The sequence below is a fragment of the Lipotes vexillifer genome, unplaced genomic scaffold (genome assembly GCF_000442215.2).
Source record: "Lipotes vexillifer unplaced genomic scaffold, Lipotes_vexillifer_v1.1 scaffold1361, whole genome shotgun sequence".
NCBI lineage: Eukaryota > Metazoa > Chordata > Mammalia > Artiodactyla > Lipotidae > Lipotes > Lipotes vexillifer.
In genome coordinates this window covers 565,508-588,981 of record NW_006788723.1, presented here as the reverse complement: position 1 = coordinate 588,981, position 23,474 = coordinate 565,508, and the positions used below count along the sequence as shown (strand labels likewise).

Here is a 23,474-nt window from a genome sequence, read left to right as displayed (position 1 = left end):
TGAAATAATTTTCAGAAACTAGATCAAATTGGTTTGGTTAAAATGTTTTAGGTGATCAAATAAGCCTCTTTAAATGATTCTGAATACCATATACACAGGATTCATACCATTTTCCAAAGTTATGTGGATTAAGCTCTCACAGCTACAATTTTACTCTCCAGGCAATGAATCGCTCCCTGGCTAATGTGATTCTTGGAGGCTACGGTACCACGTCAACAGCTGGTGGAAAACCCATGGAAATTTCTGGCACACATACAGAAATCAACCTTGACAATGCAATTGACATGATTCGAGAAGCTAATAGCATTATTATTACTCCAGGTAAAAAACCAAAACCCACAGCAAACAAACAACCTGTAATAGCTGTTGTAATTGATTACATTAAAATAATGTAATAGGGAAATAGGGAAAAAAAATCAATCAAACCTAAAAAATCTTGTAATAGGGAAAAAAATCAAAGTGGGACGTCTTCATTTTTGAAAACTTCATGGAAATTTAGAAGCAGCCCTGTGATTACTAAGTGAAAAGTACTGAGAATTCTTGGCTTAGGTTAATATTTTGGGAATCACATAGAGATTCTATAAATTGTGGTAGTGGATTCTACCTGTGTCTTTTTGTGGTTCTGTACAAATGTTTAAATCATCTTTGAGTCTTGGTTATCTTTTTTTTCTCATTGGTAAATTTTGGGCCTATGTCAGCATTAAATTAGTATATGAAAGTGTCTAACTTACTTGTTAGACTTGCTCAGTAAAGGTTGGTAGATGTTAATATCTTTCTTTTCAAAAGTAACTATTTAAAAAATCATTGAGAATCATGTGGTTTCCAACAAGATGAGGTAACAAGGCCCAGTAGAAAGGACTTTATCTAGGAGTCGTAACACCTTACTTCTGTTTTTAATTTTGCGTCTGACAATTGACATATGTGGACCAAGTCAGTTAATCTCTCCAGCCCTCAGTTTCCCAATTTTCTGAGGTTTAGCCCAGTACTTCTTTACTCATCGCAGAATGCGATTTATTACAGGCAATACATTGATTCCAGATTAAGATTTTTAACTCTATCATGCTATCATAGAAGTTTTCTATAAAGAAAATCAATTGATTTGACACGTGGGTAGTTTGCTGGTTGGTTATATACTAAGATGTAAATAAATAACAAACCTTAGCAGGATTGAATATTCAGGTGCAAGCCTTCTCAAGTGGGGGCAATATCATTTTCTAGGGGCGTTTGAAACATGTGGGTTTGGGGTTTTGGTTTGTCTCCAGGACGGGGCTGCTACTGTCAGCTGGTGTGTAGGAGCAGGTAAGCTAAATATTCTGTAAAGCCTGGGACATTCCTGCAGCATGGCTTGTCCCAGCCAGAGTGCTTTGGCATTACCTGTTGAGAAACGCTGTGCTGGCGTGTGAAGGGGGAGAGTAAGAGACAGCAATCTTTTCCCTTTAGGCATTTTCCATCTAGTGGAGAAGTCAGATAAATAATGCACGGTGGCTTATGATAAAGGCTGAATTGGATGATGTAGACACTTTTTCTACCATGGGAAACCTAAGAAGGACTGTTGGGAAGTGAGGATTTGTATGGGGCCCTAGAGGATGGATGGCACTGCGGGGGAGGCAGAGGGAGTACCTTGAGCAGAGACTTGGTCTTTGGAAAAATGAGTGTAGGAAAGTGGGGACAGATGTGAGATTCATTGCACAGGGAGGAGGGACAGAACACAGGGGTTCAAGGGGAAGGGAGATGACTGACATTTTCGGTCATACCTGTAGGACCATCAGAAATACAGAGCACTTTATTCATTTATTTATTTTTTGACAGAGGGGGAAGGTTTTAAGTTCTTATTTGGAGACATTAAGTTTGTGGTGGAGCTGGGACAGTGGACAGGCTGAACTCGAGCTCAGTGACGGGCTGAGCCTGGAGACAGTTTGGGAGCTGTCAGGTGGTTGTTGAAGCCGTGGGATGGGCTGAGATTTTCCAAAGAGAGAGTGAGGTGCAAAGTTAAAGCCCTGGGGAGCTTCATCATTTAAGGGCGGGGGCACAGAAGGAGAAGGTCTGTTCAAGAAAATCGAGGAAGAGTAGCGACAAAGTCAGGAAGGGCACCAGGGGACTGTAATGTTATCAAAGCCAAGTAGGGAGACGGTTTGACAATGTTTATGTAAGAGCGAGTGAGAGCCTGTGCACAAGTGTGTGTGTGTGTGTGTGTGTGTGTGTGAGAGAGAGAGAGAGAGAGAGAGAGAGTGTGTATGTGAGATGTGTGATATGTGATGCAGGGAGGGAGTGCCTAGCAGTGTCAGACACTGTAGGAGACTGAGAAGGGACCATGAGAATTTGAATTTGAAATTTAGGCCAATATTTTAAAAAGTCCACATTGTAAGTTTTTTGTTTTCACCTCTAGTCCTGTTAACTGATTGCCCTTTTTGGCATAAAAATATGTTTCAATCAAGAGAGAAATTGTAGTTCATAAAATCTGAAATAAAACCACATTCTTCTGTGTTCTTAATGTTCCTTGTAGGCTACGGTCTCTGTGCAGCCAAAGCTCAGTACCCCATTGCTGATTTGGTAAAGATGCTCTCCGAACAGGGCAAAAAAGTCAGGTAAGTGCTTGCAGTTCATGTGTGAAAGGAAAGGAAAATAGATGACTTCCTTTAGGTGACTGTTTCTTCAAGTGGAGTTCTACCTGTGAATACTTGGTAGAGAAACTATTATAAGTTGTAAAAGACTCTGTTCTAGCCTTAGGCTTACCTGTTAATTGTCGCTATCTCTGATAGCCTCGAACCTAAATATAGTCTCATTTTAGAAAAGGAAATTTTATTGTACTAAATTCCAGGATAGTTATCAGTAGGGAAAAATAGAAACCTGGTTTCTCTGTGGTTTGATTTGGGGAAGGAGGTCAAGCAAGGCATCTGAATCACGTCAAGTTGTGTCTTTTTGGTGTCTGTTGTTTACACTGAAGAAAAACATCTCAAACGAGTGGTCTCTGAAGGGTGAGACCCGGTGGTGAAACTGTGGCTGGTTAATAGTTGACTGATAAAGCTCTCACACTCAGGCTGGAAAAGACTGCAGAAAAATTTCTTTTCCTATATATAAAATAGGTAATCAGTAAAGCCATACACTTTTTGAATTGTGAATTAGAATGGCAGCTGTTCCTGCTACTTGCCATTTGGGCACTGGACTCTGCTCTTGGGCGGATATTAAGCAGAACGGCAAAGTCAAGGACTCTGCATTTCTAGATTATTCCCCGTGACCTTGGATAAAGGGTTTTGTGAGGTGTAAAAATGGGGCGGGGGGCGGTGAACCCTTGCAGTACTTTGCGTCTGTTCTGCGCACCTTTGGATCCATGTTCTGGAACTCCGCTGTTAGGAAGCAGCGAAGAAGGGACCGTCTGGAATTGTCCCTGGAGCATAGCTGCTTCGCGTTGTGTGGGGAGACGGGTTCCCTAGCAGTTTCACTGACACGGTACCGTAAGTCAGAGCGACAAGATAACTCTCTTGTTAAATACAATTAGTGTGTTCACCAGGGTGTTAATGTATGTTGACAAAACAGTTAATGTCTGTTAATAAAAATTCCTTTGAGCTGTCAATCTTACACTTTTGTCTGGAGGCAGATGATAAGGAAATAAGCCACAGTGTGCCTAGAACTAGTCAGACTATCTGTGCCAGACTGGATGCAGAGTCCTATAATCCTCAGCTTCAATGTCCCAACCACTAATAGCGGTAGGAGAGACTTAGATGATGAAATCAGAGGGTTATCTAAAATATTTTAGTGTCAGCTACATTTTATTTCTTCCTTTCCTCTCACCCTTTTTTTCCTCCTTCAGTCCTTTTCTTGCTCTTGACCTTCTGTGATCTATAGTGAGTCTGTGCTTTTCAAGTACACAGAATCAAGATACTGTTTTATGATAGGACCATCGTTTCTGTGATGTAGACGGTTTCCACGTTTGGTAAAATCTTAGATGAACTGAAGATAGAAAATGAGAAAAGGCATCCTCTTTGTTTTCTAATTTTCACATAAGAGGTCTCATTTTCGTAACTTATTCCTGTTTTCATAGAGGGTGCTTCCCTTTTAGTCGTAGTCTTGCCACTTAAAGCATTTGCAGACCTGCAAGTGGAAAGGATGTGTTACAGAATCTTTCATGATTTTCCTAAAAAGAAATTGTTTCTCTTTATTCAATCCACATGTGAAAAATTCTAATGTATCAGTAATGCCTTCTAGCACCACATGACCGTTTAGGAGATGAGTGGCAATCATAATAAAACAGAGAAAGATGGCTTTCATGTCTCAGTTATCCTTAGGGAAGGGAATGATTAATTTGACATACCTCTCTTATTACCCACTGGTCAGTCCAGGTTGTGGGTGCAGGTTAAGCAGCTTGACGGAAGGCAGGATGTGAAAGGAAAGGAATTAAGAGGGAAGGAAGAAAATCATCTGAAAAAAAAAGGGATAAGACAAATGAAATTTTAGTTTCTGACCTGATTAAAATTTGAATTTTATCCATGAGGACATAATATAAACTGCTGTTTTAAGAGGAGGATTTCTGTCACACTGCATTGGAAAAGTAATTGTTTGACTTAAGATTTATAGCAGATATTTAATTAAACATATATGAAGAGTTTCTCAGTTATAATTTGTTTTTTATTGAAGTAATTTTGTGGCTAGAGCATCAGGCTTTTCATGAGAGCTTTTGTTTCATATAATCGTCATCAATTTTTCAAATAAGTTATGAATAATAAATTTGTTAATAATTTATTATGTAGGATCAGAATAAAATTATTGGTCAGCCTAATCTCTACTTGTGAGTTAGGAAGAGTAAGCCATTTATATCGATCTCTCTATTTCATATTAAAGATTAAATATATATTAATATGTCCAAGGGGTTTTTTTGACTATAATATGTTGAATTTTCAATGTGGGCTTTGCAATCAGTTATGTAAATCTCACATTTGAATTAAATGGAAGAGAACTATTCTTGCTAACATGATGAGAGTATATTATCATATTTTTCCTTCCTAGTGTCCGTGTGGGGATTTTTTTTTTTTAAAGGGAATATAGCAACTTTGTTGATTTTGCTTTATTTGTGTCATCTTTCCATAGGAGAGATGCAGATTTTCTTTATGAAGTTAGGACTGTGTATATACGTGGATGTTAGCTTTTTCTTAAGAGGCAAATGTCTGTTTGAACAAGAGATGGCTGCAACGGTTACCTCGTATTTTAATGAAATAAATCTGTATTTACAGTTTGTGGTAATTTAGTCCTTTCATCACTCTGTGGAGCTCCCACGGTGTTCATTGAGCACAGCTGCTGGGCCTCTGCTGTTAGTAGATCTTTGTGCCTCTGGACCCCAGCATGCCCAGCATCCAGATGTGGTGACATATTAGCACACATTCCGCATGGAAATGTGCCAGTGTGGACATACGATTGTCATCAATTAGTTATGCCCAAGTGGTGCCAAGAAAAATTGCATCTGTCATACAGTCTGTCTGGCTTCATGGCCCATGGTTGATTTAGAGACACTCCTGTTTTCCTTTACTCTGGCCATAGTCATAACATGCTCACAGAGAGCTGAGATTATCTAATGAAGCACATGACATTTCATGACAAGAGCTCATTTCAGAATGTCATGGAAGTTCACTGACTTAGCTGTTCTTTAGTGGCCAGGATATTGTTGCTTCCCGGGCACCCAGTACACCTAATTTATGCTTGATCTCTGAAAGCATTTTATTACAAAAATATTATACAAGAGCACCGACATTTTTTTCTCTTTATTTCCCAATCTTTGGATTGATGTGATAGGTTTTCATTGTAAAGCTGAGATAATCTTTCCAAGGAATAATGCTTAGAAAGAGGTATATAGTTTTTTCTTTTTGCAGTTAATCACTGCTTGATTTTCTTTGTATAAAGGCATTATTGCTTTTAAATTTATGAAACCATCTTTCAACTTCTTTGATTGACTAACTGATGTTATATATTGCTTTCATGTTAATGTTCAACTCTATCTTTCTATTAATAATTTATTGATAGAAACTTATTACTAGGTACTGAGAATACAAGAATGTGTAAGCCCAGTTCCCACTCTCAAAAGTTTATAGATATAAAGAGAACAGATTGATCAACAAATGAATCAGTGAATGTATTCCACTTAATGTGATAGTATGCTAAGAAGAGTAGAGTAGAAGGAAGGTAGGAATGCAAAAGAGAAGAGTAGATAAGTGTCTGGGGGATATTTTAAACTTTTTATACTACTCATAACATGACATTTTTTTTTGCAGGTTTTAAAAAATAAGTATTTATTTTTTCATCCTCTGTCTAAACACATCTAGCTGCCAGTGGTGTTTGCAGTTTAATAGTGTTTTACAGTCTTGTGTGACCTGGCTATAAGTTTAAATATATGTTATTTTTACTAGGAAACCCATTCTTTGGAGACAGTTGAAGATGAAATATTTTGTTGATCTAACTGGATTTTCCTGTTTTTCATGGATTAAATGTAATCTAAATAAACAAGAGTTCAGCCGTCTTGGATTTTGTTATGTTTTGGGGTACAGGAAGAGCTAGGACATGCAAATTTATCAAGTAATAAAGGTACATGCGTCTGAGAGTAGAAGTTAGGCCAGATAAAAGATCCAGTATAGTAGTTAAATAAAGAAATAGATATTATTTATGAGTTTCTTACCAGCTTTGCAATACTTTCTTATCAGCCATGACTACTCATGTTAATTACAATTCACTGTATGAATAATTATATAGTACTTTGTGCCAGGCACTGTTCTAGGTCCTGAGAATACATCAGTGAATACAAAGATCAAAATTCCTGACCCTGTGGAGTTTTAACATTCGCTGGGAACTTAGATAATAGGTGTTAAGATATTCCGAATTGAAGACGCTTATAACCGCATTGCGCTTCCAATTCAGATGCTAGTTGAAATGATGAAGAACAGCAAGAGCATAGGTCATTATATCCGAATTTCAGAGTTACAGCTGGCACTATTTGGTGATGAATTAGCCAGTGCGTCTGGTTTTCTGAAAGAATACGGTGTGTTTCTTTGCACTGGGCCTGCCTTCTTGTAAAACATGGTGACAGGTGGGTGGGTGTGATGGGAGTTATTTGTGTAATTAGTCAACTGAGTGAAACTTTTGGTAGAGGAGAGGATAGCTAAAGAGTACATGTGTATTCACTTACATCTCTATATTCAATCTATGGTGTAAAATTGCCAGTAATCCCTCAGAGCAAAATATGTATTTTAACATCTTTATTGGAGTATAATTGCTTTACAGTGGTGTGTTAGTTTCTGCTGTATAACAAAGTGAATCAGCTATACATATACATACATCCCCATATCCCCTCCCTCTTGTGTCTCCCTCCCTCCCTATTCCACCCCTCCAGGTGGTCACAAAGCACCAAGCTGATCTCCCTGTGCTATGCGGCTGCTTCCCACTAGCTATCTATTTTACATTTGGTAGTGTATGTATGTTCATGCCATCTCACTTCGTCCCAGCTTACCTGTCCCCCCTCCCCGTGTTCTCAAGTCCATTCTCTACGTCTGCGTCTTTATTCCTGTCCTGCCCCTAGGTTCTTCAGAACCACTTTTTCTGGTTTTTTAGATTCCATGGATATGTGTTAGCATACGGTATTTGTTTTTCTCTTTCTGATCTAATTTTATTGATTTGAGTCCTCTCTCTCTTTTTCTTGATGAGTCTGTCTAAAGGTTTATCAATTTCGTTTATATTCTCAGAGAACCAGCTTTTCGTTTTATTGATCTTTGCTATTGTTTTCTTTCTTTCTATTTCATTTATTCCTGCTCTGATCTTTATGATTTCTTTCCTTCTACTAACCTTGGGTTTTGTTTGTTCTTCTTTCTCTAGTTCCTTTATGTGTAAAGTTAGATTGTTTATTCGAGATTTTTCTCGTTTCTTGTGGTAGGATTGTATTGCTGTGTACTTCTCTCTTAGAACTGCTTTTGCTGCATCCCATAGGTTTTGGATCATCGTGTTTTGGTTGTTATTTGTCTCTAGGTACTTTTTGATTTCCTCTTTGGTTTCTTCAGTGATCTCTTGGTTATTTAGTAGCATATTGTTTAGCCTCCATGTGTTTGTGTTTTTTACGTTTTTTTCCCCCTGTAATTGATTTCTAATCTCATAGCGTTGTGGTTGGAAAAGATGCTTGATATGATTTCAGTTTTCTTAAATTTACCAGGACTTGATTTGTGACCCAAAATGTAATCTATACTGGAGAGTGTTCCATGTGCACTCAAGAGGAAAGTGTAATCTGCTGTTTTTGGATGGAATGTCCTATAAATATCAATTAAATCTATCTGGTCTATTTTGTCATTTAAAGCTTGTGTTTCCTTATTAATTTTCTGTCTGGATGATCTGTCCATTGGTGTAAGTGAGGTGTTAAAATCCCACACTATTATTGTGTTACTGTCGATTTCCTCTTTTACAGCTGTTAGCATTTGCCTTATGTATTGAGGTGCTCCTATGTTGGGTGCATATGTATTTATAATTGTTATATCTTCTTCTTGGATTGATCCCTTGGTCATTATGTCATGTCCTTCCTTGTCTCTTGTAACATTATTTTAAAGTCTATTTTATCTGATATGAGTAATGCTTCTCCAGCTTTCTTTTGATTTCCATTTGAATGGAATATCTTTTTCTATCCCCTCATTTTCAGTCTGTATGTGTCTCTAGGATCTGAAGTGGGTCTCTTGTAGACAGCATATAGATGGGTCTTGTTTTTGTTTCCATTCAGCGAGCCTGTGTCTTTTGGTTGGAGCATTTAATCCATTCACATTTAAGGTAGTTATCGATATGTATGTTCCTATGACCATTTTCTTAATTGTTTTGGGTTTGTTTTTGTAGGTCCTTTTCTTCTCTTGTGTTTCCCACTTAGAGAAGTTCCTTTAGCATTTGTTGTAGAGCTGGTTTGGTGGTGCTGAATCCTCTTAGCTTTTGCTTGTCTGAAAAGCTTTCATTTTCTCCATTGACTCTGAATGAGATCTTTGCTGGGTAGAGTAATCTTGGTTTTAGTTTATTCCCTTTCATCACTTTATATATATCATGCCACTCCCCTCTGGCTTGTAGAGTTTCTGCTGAGAAATCAGCTGTTAACCTTATGGGAGTTCCCTTGTATGTTATTTGTCATTTTTCCCTTGTTGCTTTTAATAATTTATCTTTGTCTTTACTTTTTGTCAGTTTCATTTCTATGTGTCTTGGTGTCTTTCTCCTTGGGTTTATCCTGCCTGGGACTCTCTGCACTTCCTGGACTTGGGTAGCTATTTCCTTTCCCATGTTAGGGAAGTTTTCGACTATAATCTCTTCAAACATTTTCTTGCATCCTTTCTTTCTCTCTTCGCCTTCTGGGACCCCTATAATGTGAATGTTGGTGCGTTTAATGTTGTCCCAGAGGTCTCTTAGGCTGTCTTCATTTCTTTCCATTCTTTTTTCTTTATTCTGTTCCACAGCAGTGAATTCTACCGTTCTGTCTTCCAGGTCATTTATCTGTGCTTCTGCCTCAGTTATTCTCCTATTGATTTCTTCTAGTGTAGTTTTCATTTCAGTTATTGTATTGTTCATCTCTGTTTGTTTGTTCTTTAATTCTTCTAGGTCTTTGTTAAACATTTCTTGCATCTTCTCGATCTTTGCCTCCATTCTTTTTCCGAGGTCCTGGATCATCTTCACTAACATTATTCTGAATTCTTTTTCTGGAAAGTTGCCTATCTCCACTTCATTTAGTTGTTTTTCTGTGGTTTTATTTTATTCCTTCATTTGGTACATAGTCCTCTGCCTTTTCATCTTGTCTGTCTTTCTGTGAATGTGGTTTTCGTTTCACAGGCTGCAGGATGGTAGTTCTTGCTTCTGCTGTCTGCGCTATGGTGGATGAGGCTGTCTTAGAGGCTTGTGTAAGCCTCTTGATGCGAGGGACTGGTGGTGGGTAGAACTGGGTGTTGCTCTGGTGGGCAGAGCTCAGAAAAACTTTAATCATCAGATTGACTGCTGATGGGTGGGGCTCGGTTCCCTCTCTGTTGGTTGTTTGGCCTGAGGCAATCCAACACTGGAGCGTACCTGGACTCTTTGGTGGGGCTAATGGCAGACTCTGGGAGGGCTCACGCCAAGGAATACTTCCCAGAACTTCTGCTGCCAGTGTCCTTGTCCCCATGGTGAAACAGAGCCACCCCCCGCCTCTGCAGGAGACCCTCCAACACTAGCAGGTAGGTCTGGTTCAGTCTCCCCTGGGGTCACTGCTCCTTCTCCTGGGTCCTGATGCCCACACTACTTTGTGTGTGCCCTCCAAGAGTGGAGTCTCTTTTTCCCCCAGTCCTGTCGAAGTCCTGCAGTCAAATCCTGCTAGCCTTCAAAGGCTGATTCTCTGGGAATTCGTCCTCCTGTTGCCGGACTCCCAGGTTGGGAAGCCTGACGTGGGGCTCAGAACCTTCAGTGGGTGGACTCCTGTGGTATAAGTGTTCTCCAGTTTGTGAGTCACCCACTCAGCAGTTATGGGATATGATTTTATTGTAATTGTGCCCTTCCTACTGTCTCATTGCGGCTTCTCCTTTGTCTTTGGAAGTGGGGTGTCTTTTTTGGTGAGTTCCAGTGTCTTCCTGTCGATGATTGTTCAGCAATTAGTTGTAATTCTGGTGTTCTCGCAAGAGGGAGTGAGTGCACATTCTTCTACTCCACCTTCTTGAACCAATCTAGGAAACAGTACTTTTTTGCCTTAATAGTATCTATAGAAGGGTTAAATGTGGCCTTTTGAAATTTGACACTATTGGACACTTGAATATTAACTACGGCCAAGTTGCCAGTGTGTGCACTGTTGGCAGTTATTGGCCTCAGTCTATATTGACTATATAATTTCTCTAGTTTTTTTGTGTAGTTGCAAGTACAAAGAATTTCTGGCTTTCATTGGACCATATTGATACTTACTGGGATTTCAAGGTAAAAATTAGAAAATTAATTCAGAAATGTTGATAACAAACCACATCTGTTATAGTGTAAAAATTTGTGTTTTTTTTTAATGTAAATGATCATTAAAAATGTGCATTTATTTGAACAATACAGATGAGCATTTATATCACAAAATGTATTTCAATAGACTGTTATAGTTTCAGGTTACATTTATTAAGGGCTTATGTATGCCAGGCATTGGTCTAAAGTATAAAAAGCTCTTTACATGAACTGTCTCCCTTAAATCTCACAATAATCCTCCGAAGAGGCTTTATTTTGAATCCCATTGTACACATGAGGAAAGTGAGGCACACAGGTAAATTGTCCAGATGTTTTGGACGCAGGCAGTGGTACTCGAGAGCTTTTAACTGCTACTCTTTCCTACTTCCCTGAAATCTTTCTCTAAAAAGAGATAATAGAAAGTTTGAGTCAGTGTCCTTTATTGGGCACACTATGTTCCTTAAAACCCTTTCCGGGCTTCCCTGGTGGCGCAGTGGTTGAGCGTCCGCCTGCCGATGCAGGGGACGCGGGTTTGTGCCCGGGTCCGGGAAGATCCCACATGCCGCGGAGCGGCTGGGCCCGTGAGCCATGGCAGCTGAGCCTGCGCGTCCGGAGCCTGTGCCTCGCAACGGGAGAGGCCACAACAGTGAGAGGCCCGCGTACCGCAAAAAAAAAAAAAACCCTTTCCTTCCCTCCCTTTATTTGAGTCGCTCTAATAGAGTGCCAGGTACTGTGGGAACTGATAAATAAGACACAGTTCCTATTCCCAAGTTGCTTCCAGTTTGGAGAGCACAGTCTTCAGCCAGTTTCTGTGCTGCAGTGCATCGTAAGGAGGAGGAGCATAAAGAAAGAGTTCTGGGAGCATGGAGGATTTTTCCGCGATCGCGTTTTAGTAGTTACTCCCCTTCTGTAGAATTACGTTATGGACAAGGACAGCTGATCCTGTTTTGTTAAGCATGTATACAATAAAGATAATTTTCATGGTTCATAGGGAAGAACCAAAAGGCTGGTAGGCTTTGCATTTTGGAATTCTGGATATTCTTCATGTGGTGATGGAATGTTGATGAGCTTTGGCCCTTAGTTCCTGGAAATTGCTGGTCATGGGCAACCAATGTCCGATATAATTAACTTTAATCCATACTTTGAAGATTAGCCAGTTGCATGGGCCAGAATTGGTGTAAGTTCACATTGACTCATCAGCCTGCACATATATATTTCTCCAAATTTAGTGTGTTCTGTCATTTCTCTCAAAACATTGGCATTCTCTTGTAATAGCCTGGCATGTGTTTCTTTCCAACTTTAGATTCTTAAAGTTTACTATAACAAATTATTATGCAAACAGATATAAAGTGATCTGTCCTTTGGGATATTCAGCATAACATGTTAGTTAGCTTTATGATTGTTTACCCTGCACAACTAGCTCAACAGAAACATTGTCTTTATGTAGTCTGCAGCTAATCAAATATTACAATAATAACAAATACATTTGGAGGTCTTTAATTTCTAATTTGGACCAAGACACCTCAGTTAAAGCATAAAGATGATTGACAGATGGAATAATTTAAAGATAAGCAAAGGCAGTATTAAAAACAAATGAAGAAATTAAATTTTTTAAAAAATTACTGGAATCAAGGAGGGGTACAGAATTGAAATACAAAAGTAAACCACAAAGTGTGTATTGGTTTACTCAGCTAAATTAGAATCTCTTGTTCATGGAATTTTAGGACTGGAAAGGGAGTTTGTGGTAGGCTGAATAATGGCCCCTAAGATACCCACCTCCTAAGCCCCCACACCTGTGAATATGTTACCTTATATGGCAAAAGAAACTGTAGATTCAGTGAAGATTCTGAGCTGGAGAGATGATTCTGAATTATTTGGGTGGGCCCATGTAATCACTAGGGTTCTTACAAGAGCGAGGAAGGAGGGTCAGAATCAGAGAAGGAGGTGTGACAATGGTAGCAGAAGTCAGAGTGATGTAGCCTCAAGCCACGGAATGGGGGCCTCCAGAAGCTGGAAAAGGCAAGGGACGGATTTTCTCCTAGAGCCTCTAAGAGGAGTGCAGCCCTGCCAACACCTTGATTTTTTAGCACAGAGAAACTGATTTTGGATGTCAGACCTCTATAATCAATTCGTGTTGTTTTAAGCTACTACAATTGTGGTGATTTGCTATATCAGCAATAGGAAGCTAGTACAGACCTTAAATGTCATGTAGCACAGTGACTCTTAGTCTTAAGCCTCACCAATCAGGTTTTGGGGAGAGGAAGGGACCTGGGGAAAACAGGAAGTACTTGTTGATGCTCAGAAGGATTGGGAGATTAGGAGAAATTTTTTTTTTTAATTAATTAATTTATTTATTTTTTTGCGGTACGCGGGCCTCTCACTGCTGTGGCCTCTCCCGTTGCGGAGCACAGGCTCCGGACGCGCAGGCTCAGCTGCCATGGCTCACAGGCCCAGCCGCTCCGCGGCATGTGGGATCTTCCCGGACCCCTGTCCCCTGCATCGGCAGGTGGACTCTCAACCACTGTGCCACCAGGGAAGCCCTAGGAGAAATTTTTGGTGTCCAAGATTTACTATGAAGATCTCAAAAGAGCACATTCATTGCAGTTAGTAGTATAGGACTGAGGTAGAGCAATGTCTTGCAGTTGTTCTGGGAATCCTCAGTTCCACCAAAGCTGCTGCTCTCTCTTACTAGTAGTTTTTATCCCTCCTCCTCCCGTGAATGAAGAGCTGTCTCAGCTATCATAATTGCCTTGACTATGTCCACTGCCAGCCAACCATCCTTTACATTTATTTGTGAAATCCCCTTGAATCCATTTTGTACTGAATTGGTGGTTTGTACGTCAGCTCAGATTAATGAACCTGTCTCTGCCTGATCCACAGAAAAGAAGCCTGAAAGTTTCCCTGACTAGGAAATTTGTTCTAATTGTTGACAGAAAGTATTTTTTTTTAAGTTAATTGCAACTCTTTCTCTTGCATTTGAAGACTATTTTCTTTTCTTCTGTTTAATGAAAATGAGGAATATTTGGTCAACTTCTGTTTTATTTGGTCTGCTTGAAAATCAGTTTTGCCTTTTTTTTTCTAGCCAGTTTATCCTTTTTCACTTAGAGCATGTTATTTTCTAAGTTGTTAGGTATTTTATGTTTCTCTTGAACCTTATCCAAGTGCCCTCTGATCCTTTTAAGCTGCAACTCCCTGAACTAAATCTAGTTCTTTAGTTTTATCATTGGATCTAGTCAGTGGTAGAAGATAGAGTACCTTTTCCTGATGTGCGAAAACAACCCTGCATTAATTTTGAATGTTGACTTGAAATTGACAGTTGAAATACAGATTGGCATTAAATTTGAATACAAATCAGCTGATTAATGCAATTTGATATGTTAACTATATTACTAAGAACCTCCATAAAGTGAAATGACCTTTTCAAACTAAAATTTTTGACTTTAAGATGTGTTCTTTTGGAAATTATTTTGTTTCATCATTATTAAAAAATAATGACACATGAGGGTCCCTGAATTTAATTATAGAATCTCTGCCTTTGGTGGTGCACATTCTTTGTGCCTTTAGTTTTTCCACTTGATAATTAATTGTTTTGTGTTTGTTTTTGTAGGTCCTTTTCTTCTCTTCTGTTTCCCACTTAGAGACGTTCCTTTAGCATTTGTTGTAGAGCTGGTTTGGTGGTGTTGAATTCTCTTAGCTTTTGCTTGTCTGTAAAGCTTTTGATTTCTCCCTTGAATCTGAATGAGCCCCTTGCCGGGTAGAGTAATCTTGGTTGTAGGTTCTTCCCTTTCATCACTTTAAATATGTCCTGCCACTCCCTTCTGGCTTGTAGAGTTTCTGCTGAGAAATAAGCTGTTAACCTTATGGGAGTTCCCTTGTACGTTATTTGCCATTTTTCCCTTGCTGCTTTCAATAATTTTTCTTTGTCTTTAATTTTTGCCAGTTGGATTACTATGTGTCTCAGCATGTTTCTCCTTGGGTTTATCCTGTATGGAATTCTGTGTGCTTCCTGGACTTGGGTGGCTAGTTCCTTTCCCATGTCAGGAAAGTTTTTGATTATAATCTCTTCAAATATTTTCTCAGGTCCTTTCTCTCTCTCTTCTCCTTCTGGGACCCCCATAATGCAAATGTTGTTGCGTTTAATGTTGTCCCAGAGGTTTCTTCATTTCTTTTCATTCTTTTTTCTTTATTCTGTTCCACAGGAGTGAATTCCACCATTCTGTCTTCCAGGTCACTTATCTGTTCTTCTGCCTCAGTCATTCTCCTATTGATTCCTTCTAGTGTAGTTTTCATTTCAGTTATTGTATTGTTCATCTCTGTTTGTTTGTTCTTTAATTCTTCTAGGTCTTTGTTAAACATTTCTTGCATCTTCTCGATCTTTGCCTCCATTCTTTTTCCGAGGTCCTGGATCATCTTCACTAACGTTATTCTGAATTCTTTTTCTGAAAGGTTGCCTATCTCCGCTCCATTTAGTTGCTTTTCTGGGGTTTTATCTTGTTCCTTCATCTGGTACATAGTCCTCTGCCTTTTCATCTTGTCTGTCTTTCTGGAATGTCGTTTTTGTTCCACAGGCTGCATGATTGTAGTTCTTCTTGCTTCTGCTGTCTGCCCTCTGGTGGATGAGGCTCTCTAAGAGGCTTGTGCCAGTTTCCTGATGGGAGGGACTGGTGGTGGGTAGAGCTGGCTGTTGCTCCCACTTGATATTTAAACAACATAAAGTTAAAATATTCTGTACACCAAATATTTTGTGTATACCAAACAGTGCCTTAAAATACATAATAAATTAGTTTCAATTTAAGTTCTTCTTGGCTGAGATTTGGTTTGTTAATCTTGGTAATTTATTTTATTAGGTATTATAAGGAACTATTAGCTGGGGAGAAAAAGAAATACAGACTCTGCCCACTTAACCAAATGCCCATTGAGCAAAGTATCCAGATGTTCTAACAACTACTTATTATTGATCAATTTCAGTAAAGTAGCTGTCAGAGAAAGCACTGAAAGTCTTTACTGATTTTTTTTTTTCTTTCTGTGTTGAGCTCTTTTTAATACCTTACAAATTCCTGCTCCTCATCCAAGCTTTACTCCTTAGACTGAGCATGTGCTGCTGCTGATTTTTATCTGAACCAAACTTTATTATGATGGTGGCAAAATGGTGGTTTTATGACCCCACTACATTTATCAGTTGATGGTCTACCACTGTAAGGGAGAGTGTTCCCACCCTCCCTTCCTTCCTTTCTTCCTTTCGTTATTGACTTATGAATCTGTTATTGGTCTTGACTCATGAATTCCCACTTTCCACAGTGGGTTATAATCCATGACTATCCTTATTTATTTTGATGTTCAAATTACTTTCTTTATACACCTTAGTGTCATACGTGCCTTTAAAGACACACTTCCATGTCATTCTTTCATGTGCATTTATTTTGCATTGTGCTCTGCCTTCTTTCTCACTTTTTGTAAGGATTACAGAAATTCAGTCTTTCCTCTTTTTGAAAATCCAGTTGTTTATTACATATAAGTGAACTTTACCTTCTCTGAGTCTGTTATTGTCTTTTTCTTACTGCTTCTCTTATTTCCTGTGAACCTAAGGGATTGTTCATCCCTCCCCATCATTTTATTTATTTATTTATTTATTTTTGCAGTACGCGGGCCTCTCACTGCTGTGGCCTCTCCCGCCGCGGAGCGCAGGCTCAGTGGCCATGGCTCACGGGCCCAGCCGCTCCGCGGCATGTGGGATCCTCCCGGACCCGGGTACAAACCCGTGTCCCCTGCATCGGCAGGCGGACCCTCAACCACTGCGTCACCAAGCCCCATCCCTCCCCATCATTGAAGAAAGGTTTAAAAGTCTTGAACTGGAGACTGTGTTGCTTGTTTACAAAATCAAGCACCTCTGAAACTTCATTCATCATGCCTTTTCTTTTTCTACATTCATGTAATCAGCAGGCTTAGGAGTATATTTTGGTTATTTCAATATACTGCATTTCTCTCTCTATTCTTTATATTCATGCTTAAAATTCTATATTATTGTTAAAATATTAAAATGACATTCATGTTCAGGATTGAGGGTTAGTATTAATAACTCCCATTTAATGAGCATATAGTTTGGTATCTGGAGAAATTTTTTTTTCAAATGTTTTATCTTATTGCCATTGTAAAGGTATTAAAATTTTAAAGTAGACGTCTCAACCCAAGAGTCTGTGAAACATTTTGGAAATGCTTTCTCTGAGGCAGTTTGAAAATAGCTGCAGTAGTGCTGAATATAGTTTGTGTTAACTACATGACGAGTATGAACATGAATTGTCAGTATTTTGCCTCATTTCTTTTGTTTTCAGGAGTGATTAAAAACCCTGCTTTGGAACAGGCAATGACGTTAGGATAGCAGTGTCTAGCCAGAAAAAAACAATCTTGTTTTTAGAGAACATCTAAAAATTTTTACTCAACTGTTGAACTGTTACATTTCCAAAAAATGATTAATTTTATTATTTATTAATTTTATTCTCACCAAAATAAAGTAGTAAATCAACTATACTTCAATAAAAAAAATAAAACTGTAGGTAGCCCACTGAGGGAAGAGATGATAAATGCCTTTTAAAAGAGTCTTACATATACACACCACTATATAGAAAATAGATAACTAATAAGGACCTACTGTATAGCACAGGGAACTCTACTCAGTACTCTGTAATGGCCTGTTTGGGGAAAGAATCTAAAAAAGAGTGGAGGGACTTCCCTGGTGGTGCAGTGGTTAAGAATCTGCCTGCCAGTGTAGGGGACACAGGTTCGAGCCCTGGTCCATGAAGACTCCACATGCCATGGAGCAGCTAAGCCCGTGCGCCAGAACTACTGAGCCTGTGCTCTAGAGCCTGTGAGCCACAACTGCTGAGCCCAGGTACCATAACTACTGAAGCCCACGCACCTAGAGCCCGTGCTCCGCAACAAGAGAAGCTACCGCAATGAGAAGCCCGCGCACTGCAACGAAGAGTAGCCCCTGCTCACTGCAACTAGAGAAAGCCCACATGCAGCAATGAAGACCCAACACAGCCAAAACTAAATATAAATAAATAAAAAAATAAAAAAGAGTGTGTGTGTGTATATATATATATATATATATATATATATATATATGTATAACTGATTCCCTTTGCTGTACAGCAGAAACTAACACAACATTGTAAATCAACTATGCTCCAATAAAAAATTTTTAAAAGTCTTAGATTATTAATAGTCCATTCTATACAGTTCATTCTACCTCCTACCCCTAGTAATTTTTCAGAACCTACTTCCCCAGCATTTAAGAGGTGCTGGTAAATGTTTTGCATTGTTGCAGGTACTTTGTGTACTAAGAGACATTTTTTTCTCCTATGTCCATGCAAATAATTAAATTAAAAAAAATTTATAGCTTATAGTATTGTTTGAAACTTTCTGGGTGCTCAGTTTTTCTCAACACTGTAAATTGGATTCTTAGAACTCTTTATTTCACCCATTCAGGCAGAGATAAATAGGTATTTCTCAGACCTCTTCTACAGAGTTTAATGTAGCCCTTGGCATGATGTGGGCTTGTAATAACAGCTGGTTAGTACTCTATGGGAAAATTGAGAGAGAACGAGCTATTAAGTAACTTACTGAACATCATGTAACTAGTTAACTTGAGCTACTAACTAAACAAAAATAACTCTTAAATGCTTGACTGTACTGCCTGTATTGTATAGTAGTGAAAAGACTCTTGAGGCAGAAAGACCCGAGTTTGACTTACAGGTTAGCTATACTAAAAAAGTTGTGCAAATTGTATAGCACATCTCAAAGAGTCAGTGTTAGTCATTGTGCCAAAATATATGCCGGCAGCCCCTCTTATATATATTCTTGCTCTCTTTTTTTAAGGTACAGGAATGTAGCTCTAAAGCCCAGTTTATTTAACTAAGTCCTGGATTTGAATCAGCTGCTCTAAATTCTAATTCTTGATGGAGATTATTAAAGATGATTAGGGATAGAATAAAATAATATATAAGAAATTTGTAAATTATATCACAATATAAAAGCATGAAGTATTAATTTATTTTAAATGAAGTTAATTTTTCCCACCATAATATTGTTCATTCTCATAGGAAATTTGGAAAACATTTTTAAATAGAGAAGTAAAATGATTATCTGTTGTACAACCACCTAGAGATAACTGTTTTGTCTCCTTTTAGTCCTGAGTTTCTTTTTTTTTTAAACATAAGTTGATTATTTAGGAACTTTCAGTGGTCCAAGAATGAAGATTATATAAGAGAATTTGAGGGACTTCCCTGATGGTGCAGTGGTTAAGAATCCGCCTACCAGTGCAAGGGACACGGGTTTGATCCCTGGTCTGGGAAGATCCCACATGCCGTGGAGCAGCTAAGCCTGTGCACCACAGCTACTGAGCCTGCACTTTAGAGCCTGTGAGCCGCAACTACTGAGCCCAGGTACCACAACTACTGAAGCCCGCGTTCTCTAGGGCCTGCGTGCCGCAGCTACTGAGCCAACGTGCTGCATTTACTGAAGCCCTTGTGCCTAGAGCCCGTGCTCTGCAACAAGAGTAGCCACTGCAATGAGAAGCCCATACACCGCAATGAAGAGTAGTAGCCCCAGCTCGCTGCAACTAGAGAAAGCCCACACGTAGCAATGAAGACCCAATGCGGCCAAAAATAAATTTTAAAAAAAATTGATTAAAGAGAACCTATCATTTGATATCTTGTTTTCCAATTACGAGCTCCCCAGTAATTCAGGCTCTTCATTATCAGATTATCTTCATTATCTTCATTTAAAGATGTAGAAAACCATATATCAGTTATTTGGACAATATAAATAACCATTTTATAGCTCTTTTCAGGTCTGCTTTTGGGAGGGGTCAATTCCTATGCTTTTTTAATCTGTTCCTGACAGGGACTGTGTTACGAGTGGGGAGGCCTGGCTTGGCAGCAGTTCCTGTGAAAAGTAACAGGGCATCATTTTTATTTTTGGAGTACAACTGCTTTACAATGGTGTGTTAGTTTCTGCTGTACAGCAAATTGAGTCCGGCACACGTATACATATATCCCCTCTTCCTTGGATTTCTTTCCCAATTAGGTCACCATAGAGCACTGAGTAGAGTTCCAATAGGGCATCTTAAATAACTGTCAGTGATAAAAACCAGCAGTGTGGTGTGGGAGCTGTTACAGACTTAGGCTTCTGAAAGGGGCCTGAGGGTATGACTTTCTTGCTGTGCCTTGTGCATCTAGATCACATCCAGCATATTGTGTTTATGGTGGGGGACTGAGGTTTGAGCTGGACAGTGACAATATAAGAACAGGTGACTAGGACAGCAGTGAGTCTAGAAGTCCTGTCAGTCATTGAACAGTTGAAAGAATTGAAGATGTTTTGCTTAATAGGCATCCTAGGTTAGCTCAGAAGAATCCACATGTGAAAGAGGGAGTAGACCCTCAAACTACAGACCTTGGAAAGCAATGAGTTGGAGGATCTTTTTGGTTTAATATAATGAGTGTGTGTGTATGTGATACGATATATATATATAGTTATCGGGATTTTCTAGTAATGGAATACAGCTAGAATGGAGTTATTTTCTGGTCACTGAAGGTATTTAAGCTGAGGTTGGATGGATCCCTGACTAGAGATAGTATAAAATGCATTTCTTCACTGGATTCATTCATTCATTCACTCACTCACTCACTTTTTATTTGGTCCTTCCTGTGTGCCAGGGACTGTGCCCAGTGCTGAGGAGACAGAGATCAATACTGTGGGCAAGAGGTTGGATTACATGACTTCAGAGATCCCATTATGGCTGGGGTTGAACAAAAGTTTTGATGCTTCAGTTTCTTTTGCCTTAATAAAAGAGCAGATATCTGATTTGTGTATTACTCTGCCTTTTTTTTTTTTTTTTTCTTTTTTGGGGTCCGCGGGCCTCTCACTGTTGTGGCCTCTCCCGTTGCGGAGCACAGGCTCCGGACGCGTAGGCTCAGCGGGCATGGCTCACGGGCCTAGCTGCTCCGCGGCATGTGGGATCCTCCCGGACTGGGGCACGAACCCGTGTCCCCTGCATCGGCGGGCAGACTCTCAACCACTGCGCCACCAGGCAAGCCCTTATTCTGCCTTTTAAACACTCCAGCGTGTTACTGTCACATTTCTTCTGTGATGTGGAGTAATGCTGCATATTACTCGCTGAAAGTAGGCCTTTAATTTATGTGCATGACAGTGTTTTTCATGGCAAACGTTTAATTCCAGGCTGACTTCAAAAAGATTCAAAAATTATAAAGTATCATGAGAGAACATAATGCTTATTAAATGTAAGGTGATATTATTAATGTTGTTGGGAGTTCATTGAACTTAAAACATATATGGAAGAGTCAGGTTCTAGAGTCACACTTATTTTTTTGAGAGGAGTTACAGTTTGTATATACTGAGATCTTGAATCTCCAAACCTTACTATTTGTAGATTGACCGTATATCTAGATGGATTCTATTCCTGCTTGTAGAGATCAGATAGTACCAGGAGAAGCAGAGTTGCCAAGAACAAAGTGTGCAGATTTGGAGGTGATATTGGGGTCTCTGTACGTTTCGGCCCATCAAGTAAGGCCAGCTGTTCATTTGTTTCATGTCTAGGTTTGGAATTCACCCAGTTGCAGGCCGGATGCCTGGTCAGCTTAATGTGCTGCTGGCTGAGGCTGGGGTGCCATATGATATTGTGTTGGAGATGGATGAGATCAACCATGATTTCCCAGGTAAGTGATGGGGATAATGGTAAAGTTTAGGTGTTCTTAGTATGAATAGAGTAATGCCAGTCTTAGGGCATAAACTGTGGGATTACTGAAGACCTACTAGTCAGATGAAGAGTAACCTGCTCCTAGTAAGGATGCAGTTGAAATTAAATAAGTGAAAGACAATACTGAAAAAGGTGCAACAGATTTGTAAGCAGCATGGGTAATTTTCTCCCTCTGAGGAGATCTGAAGGATGGTGAAAATCTTGGGAGGCAGTGCAGTGGACTGCATTGCAAAGGGATTTGGAACAGACCTGGCTTTGGAATCCGGGTCCTGAGTCTCATTTGCTAGTGGCCTTGAATTAGGTACTCAACCTCAGGTTCCTCATTTATAAAATTGCTTCTGCTGATGATTTAGTGTCTGATTCTTACCAGTGTCTGAGATTTTACTGGTTTTCAGTTGTACCAACTCATGGTCAGTAAGTAGTTTTCTGTTTTCCTTAAAGTACTAGGACTTCACTAGATAAGGTGTTGGACTTTGTGGCTGTCACTGGGTAGATGTTGAATGCTAATGACATTTGGCCCAAGATCATGTTTGTTAAAATTAAACCAGTTCCCTCTGGCACGTATCCACTGTAAACTTAAAAAGTACTGTTTATTAGAGAAAAATAATGAAATTGTGTGTATGTCTAGATTCACATGGCATTTTTGGCAGCGTTCTAAGGTACCTTATATTATGATCCTTAAAGAGGGAATTTAGACCATTTTAATTTTATGCCCCCTTTCAGATTTCACTGTTGCTAAATTATGTGTGAAACCTGCCAGTTCCAGGAATTATGGACACAGCTTTAATATAGTACAGACTCTTAGACCATTTTCTTTTAGACATTGAATTGCATATTAAGTAGTCATTTTAAAAGTTGAATGCAGATCTTTTTTTTTTTAACATCTTTATTGGACTATAATTGCTTTACAATGTTGTGTTAGTTTCTGCTGTATAAGAAAGTGGATTAGCTATACATATACATATATCCCCATATCTCCTCCCTCTTGGGTCTCCCTCCCACCCTCCCTATCCCACCCCTCTAGGTGGTCACAAAGCACTGAGCTGATTTCCCTGTGCTATGTAGCTGCTTCCCACTAGCTAGCTATTTTACATTTGGTAGTGTATACATGTCCATGCCCCTCTTTCACCTCATCCCAGCTTACCCTTCCACCTCCCCGTGTCCTCAAGTCCATTCTCTACGTCTGTGTCTTTATTTCTGTCCTGCCCCTAGGTTCATCAGAACAATTTTTTTTTTTCAGATTTCATATATACGTGTTAGCATACGGTATTTGTTTTTCTCTTTCTGACTTACTTCACTCTGTATGACAGACTCTGGGTCCATCCACCTCCCTACAAATAACTCAATTTCATTTCTTTTTATGGCTGAGTAATATTCCATTGTGTATATGTGCCACATTTTTATCCATGTCACAAAGAAAGAAAACTACAGACCAATATCACCGATGAACATAGATGCAAAGATCCTCAACAAAATACTAGCAAACAGAATCCAACAACACATTAAAAGGATCATACAGCATGATCAAGTGGGATTTATCCCAGGAATGCAAGGATTCTTCAATATATGCGAATCAATCAGTGTGATACACCACATTAACAAATTGAAGGAGAAAAACCATATGATCATCTCAATAGATGCAGGCAAAGCTTTTGACAAAATTGAATACCCATTTATGGGAATGCAGGTCTTTAATGTTACTGGCAAGATCATTTTGGGATCATAAAAGAGCTATAAAGTCAGATTAGGTGGATCCATTGAGGGTAGGGAA

At 39.2% G+C, this 23,474-nt stretch overlaps 1 protein-coding gene across 1 annotated transcript in view; it reads left to right on the top strand.

Moving 5' to 3' along the window:
* Positions 1-23,474, top strand: part of NNT (nicotinamide nucleotide transhydrogenase) — a 96,631-nt gene that overhangs the window by 70,019 nt on the left and 3,138 nt on the right. Inside the window, exons 18-20 of the mRNA XM_007461742.1 lie at positions 162-321; positions 2,504-2,585; positions 21,544-21,662. Coding sequence (XP_007461804.1) covers positions 162-321; positions 2,504-2,585; positions 21,544-21,662 — 361 coding nt within the window. The remainder of the gene's footprint in view (positions 1-161; positions 322-2,503; positions 2,586-21,543; positions 21,663-23,474) is intronic.